The sequence below is a fragment of the Hydra vulgaris genome, chromosome 02 (genome assembly GCF_038396675.1).
Source record: "Hydra vulgaris chromosome 02, alternate assembly HydraT2T_AEP".
NCBI classification, from domain to species: Eukaryota; Metazoa; Cnidaria; class Hydrozoa; order Anthoathecata; family Hydridae; genus Hydra; species Hydra vulgaris.
The window spans coordinates 35763163-35768636 of NC_088921.1; the positions used below are offsets into that span (position 1 = coordinate 35763163).

Here is a 5474-nt window from a genome sequence, read left to right on the forward strand (position 1 = left end):
TCCTCAAAAAACCGACTACAATTTGAAAATTAACTTTCTTTTCACGCCCCACAACCCCCTTACAGTAGAACTGCCTCTGTTTTCAACAACCCTTTTTAAATCAGTTATTAAATTTCAATTTTAACTCAACATATCTTTTCAATTTAAAAATCAGTTTTAAATAAACATATCATTGTTAGTATTAAGAAGCTTTAAGTTTTGTAATCAGGATGCATTATGGATCTGAAATCATTTTTGACCAGTTTTTTTTTGCTAAATATTTGTTCATTTGATGAGATTGCATTTTAATATTACCTATTAAATGCGTACATAATTATTTTCAGAGGTTGTTTCTATAAAACTGTGGGACCCATGGTTTCCGGGTGCAGCGGAGGCTTTGACTTCCGTTATATTTTTCCCGTTAGATATATATATATATATTTTTTGCGACAATTTTGATTTTGTTTTGAAAATTTAATTTTTATTATATACGATAACGATTTTTTTTATATACAATTGCATATTTTAGTATCTCATCCAAGATGCAAGATTTTTTTAATATACAATTGCATGTTTTAGTATCTCACCCAAGATGCAAGATTTTTTTTATATACAATTGCATGTTTTAGTATCTCATCCAAGATGCAAGATTTTTTTATATACAATTGCATATTTTAGTATCTCATCCAAGATGCAAGATTTTTTTAATATACAATTGCATGTTTTAGTATCTCACCCAAGATGCAAGATTTTTTTTATATACAATTGCATGTTTTAGTATCTCATCCAAGATGCAAGATTTTTTTATATACAATTACATGTTTTAGTATCTCATCCAAGATGCAAGATTTTTTTAAAATACAATTGCATGTTTTAGTATCTCATCCAAGATGCTAGATTTTTTTATATACAATTACATGTTTTAGTATCTCATCCAAGATGCAAGATTTTTTTTATATACAATTGCATGTTTTAGTATCTCATCCAAGATGCAAGATTTTTTTGTATACAATTACATGTTTTAGTATCTCATCCAAGATGCAAGATTTTTTTTATATACAATTGCATGTTTTAGTATCTCATCCAAGATGCTAGATTTTTTTAAGAAACTTTTTCTCTCAAATAAATAAAAAATTAGTTCAATATCTTCTTTAGTTTTTATTTTATAATTTTGTTACTTTAAAGAAGCTTTAAACAAAAAAATCTAAATGCGCTTATTTAAAAAAAAAAAAAAAAAAACTCTAAACGCTATAATTAAATGTTAACAACAACATCAACAACATGCGTAATAAAAGGTAACAAAAACAACATACGTAATAAAAGGTAGCAGCAATAATATACGTATTAAAAGGTAGCTGCAACAACAACAACTTACGTTTAAACAGTAATAACAACAACAACATACGTGATAAAAGATAACAACATGGTAATTTTGGAAAAAAAGAAAAAAAAATTGCAACGTATTTTACGTTGTAAAACAAATAACTATAATGATAATCTTATTAAAAGTATAGTTAATAGCTATATTTTTAATCAGAAGGGGCATAAAAAACTGTTTTAAAAAGTACATCAAATGCCAATAACCGGAGCTTACTATTCAGAAATAGCACAGCTATCTACATGACATAACTTTTATCTTATATAAAAGGTTTTTCAACATGTTTTAGTTTTTTGGGACAAACTTTGATTTAAAAATATTAAGTTAGACAATGGAAAAACTTAAAAGAAAAACCAAGTGGTTTCCATACACAGACAGGAAATCTGCAATAAACCTAAAAATAAATCTAAATGCAGTCAAAGAGTAAAAGTAAATATTTATTTCCAAATTTATCAATACAAATACTTTTACATTGGTCTAGCTTTAATACCTAATTAGTACCTCCCATGATCCGTTCCAGTTATAAAAATAAACACAATAAAAGTAATAAGATCCTCTTGCGAGCATTGAAAAGTACTTTTTAGTCATTAACTTAATAGTTAATCTATGTTAAACTGAACAAGGTGTCAAATGTGTGTGTTACGTGGTGCAATTAGTTTTTAAATATGCAAAAATGAATTTTATAACTTTTAATAACAACTTTAACTTTTTGAGTGATGCAAAAAAAAACGAGCTCCTAAATGACAATTTATACTACGAGTTTATTAGTTCTAACATAACGTCTGATCAGAGAATAGAAGTAAATAATGGTAAAATACTTTTAGCTTCATTTTTGTTTTGTAATACTAATGGAAACTATATGTGTTTTTTTAATTTAAGAACCAGGTATTGATTTTGTTTTTAATCATTCAATAACCGATGAACTATGTGTAAATCAGAATGTGCATCAAAATATCAACGCTGTATTAAAAAATTCTCGCATCTTTGAGCAGTTCCATAGAAACACAACGGAGATGGTTGTGACAAAACAAGGAAGGTTTTTGTATTTTGAGTTTAATTTCTTTAAATGTGAATGAGTTTGTATTAGCGAAACGGTTTCTCTAGCTTAACTCTTAATTTATAATTTTTTTAGACGAATGTTTCCAGCACCTGAGATTATTTTATCGGGACTAGATCCAAATAAGTCATATATTATTTTTATGGATATTGTTCCAGTTGACAATGCAAAGTACAAATGGACAAAAAAAAGTTGGATAATGCATGATAAAAACGACAGTTGTTGGTCTTCAGAAATATTTGTTCACCCAGACAGTCCTCTTTTAGGTTTGCAATGGATTAAAAAATCAATAAGTTTCAAGACTCTGAAGCTCACCAACAACTCATCTAACTCAAAAGGAAATGTAATATTTTTTAAAATTATACATTTAAACTTATTTTATCAAGTTAAAGTTTAAAAGAAAAATAAACGGTATCGATAAGTATACTTTATTTGCTTAAACGTTTCAGATTCATTTGAGCTCGATGCACAAGTATCAACCTCGTATTCATGTTACACAAACTTGCGATATGCATTTAATCAATGTTCAGCCTTTTTGTACTTTTGTTTTTAAAGAATGCCAGTTCATAGCAGTTACAGCATATCAAAACCCTAAGGTGGATTAGTCATCGTATTAAGATTATTTGAAAATCATCTAAAAAACTTTATTTTTCGATCATTAAAAAATCATATATAATATAAGTTAAAAATTTATAATAAATAAAAATATGCTTAACTTTACTATCTTTGTTTTTTTTAAACTTAGATTACAGATTTAAAAATTAAATACAACCCGTTTGCAAAAGGATTTCGAGATGAGTTCAATAAAAAGGTTCCTTTCAAACTAGTGCGTTCCAAAAAGCCGTCTACGAAAAAACGAAAAATCGATGGTAAATATTTTCTATTTGTATTCAAATAACTTAAAACTATTATTACTATATTTCTTTTTTTTTAGAAAACTTCATTCTTAATTTTAAATATTTTTTTTTCTACAGACAAGTTGAACATAAAACAAACCTTAGTAAAAAGAGAACTGGTACCAAATATTGAACAATTAACAACTTTGTCGTCATCAGAAGGGATTGAACTGTCAGCTGAAAAGTTAATCGATGAACTTACCCTTCCTGGATCAACTTCAAGAAAAAACTTGGAGCTTCTTTGCCAGCCTTATTCTAACTCCAGCCCTTTCAATCTCACAATTGCAAAATCAAGTTTCACATAAGAATCAATTTATAATAACAGTTTCATGTAAAATTTTATTTGAATATTTTTATGAAAAGTGATAAACGATAACAGTTTTAAATAATAGTTTAACAGTTAATAGTTATGTAAATAATGTGAATATAAAAAAGTATTTAAAAAAAATTTAGATATTGTTCACCCGTTGTTCATACAACTTCATAGTTATTTTCTTGAGGTCTAATTTTAAACAAAAAACCAACCGAAGCTTTTGGAGTTGGTGCAAAGCTTCACAATCGACATCGAATTCATTTTTATTTTATCAAGTATTAATTTGCAAAAGAACATTATTATTTGATAAAATATTTATAAGATAACTATCTGAAATATATTTTTTAAGCTACAGGAATAAAGTTGATTTAAGTTTTACCTTTTTTACAACAACAATAATAAAAAACCATTAAAATTCTCTTTATCAAATATGTTTTATTGCTGAATCGCAGTTTTGCAATTCTTGTATAACATCATAACATCATTTTGGATTCTTGCAAAACAACATCCATGAATATTATTATTCGCTGATAATGTTATGCATTTCATATAAATATTTACTTCTTTTTTGGCTACAGTTTTTTGTTTCTTTAAGATATTTTTTGCTGTTCATACAATTAATAAAATGAAATACAAAAAAACGTCTTCAAATACAAATAAACATAATCATAAAATAAAATAAAAGTTTATATAAATAGATAGGGGTTCAAAGAAGATACGGATGACCGGAGTCACCACAATCTTTTCATAGAACTTTTATTTGGGCTTTTAACATGTGTAAAGTAAAATAAAGTTGTTATAAAAAATTATAAAACTCCATTAAAATATGAAATAACCATCTCCGATATATATATATATATATATATATATATATATATATATATATATATATATATATATATATATATATATATATAAAGTAAAGGATGATAAATAAAATGTAATATAAGAAATTAGGTTTAAAAAAAAAGTGCATATATCAAATTTCAGAGGTTTCATTTGATTTCATTTAAATTTTGCATTTTATGGGAAACAAATGAGTTTACTGATTTCACTATATTGTGAAATAGTTATTTTTAATACTGTTCCGTATCTTAGGCCCTCTATCTGTTATGCTGTACTCTTTAAGTGATATAAGTTCAATCAATCTTTAAGCAGTATAAGTTGCTAATCGTTCTCAGTTTTTCTTTTTTAGGAAAATTTGCAATGTCATTAACAGTTAATTGATGCTCTTGTTTAGTCTAAGCAACCCATATCGAAATCTAGCAATAACGTATTAACGTTGAAAAGTTTGTCACTGATGTTTGACATCTGTTTCAATAACGGAAAAAAATTTTCAAAAATGAAATTCTTAAATTTTGTGTTTTAGTAACGTCTGGTAAAAATTGCCTTTTTAACGTAGTTAATGTAAGTTCTCATGTATGTTTGTACCGTTTAGCCTCAGTAATCCCGGGAAGAAAAATTTTAGTTTTTCTGATAATATTTGTTCAAAATTCGTTTCAAATTTCGAACAAATATTATCAAACCCAAAACAATTGCATTTGACTTAAAATTTGAACTTCATATTAAAGTAAAGACCTAATAGCTTAGACTAAACTATAAGCTAAAGCTTATATTTAAAAATTTTGTAATCATTTTGTAAATTTTGTAATAATTTTTACATTTCCATGTAGAGATATTACTTTGTATTAGTACAGTGTGAGAAACACCTATGTATAAAATATGCTATTATTAAATTATGCTTTTAAATGTTTATTCTTACTGGTTTGTTTACAATTGGAATGAAATTTTATTATAAAGGAGTTTCAACAAAATATTTAACATTTTAAACTGAATTTTGCTTTAAAATAT

General features: G+C 25.8%; 1 protein-coding gene across 1 annotated transcript; it reads left to right on the forward strand.

Moving 5' to 3' along the window:
• Positions 1-874: 874 nt before the first annotated feature.
• LOC100209288 (T-box protein 2) lies at positions 875-3694 on the forward strand. Its single transcript, XM_065789862.1, has 5 exons — positions 875-2393; positions 2490-2757; positions 2864-3010; positions 3160-3283; positions 3389-3694. The coding sequence occupies exons 1-5, from the start codon at positions 2371-2373 to the stop codon at positions 3613-3615; spliced, it is 789 nt and encodes a 262-aa protein (XP_065645934.1). The 5' UTR covers positions 875-2370; the 3' UTR covers positions 3616-3694.
• The last annotated feature ends 1780 nt before the right edge of the window (positions 3695-5474 follow it).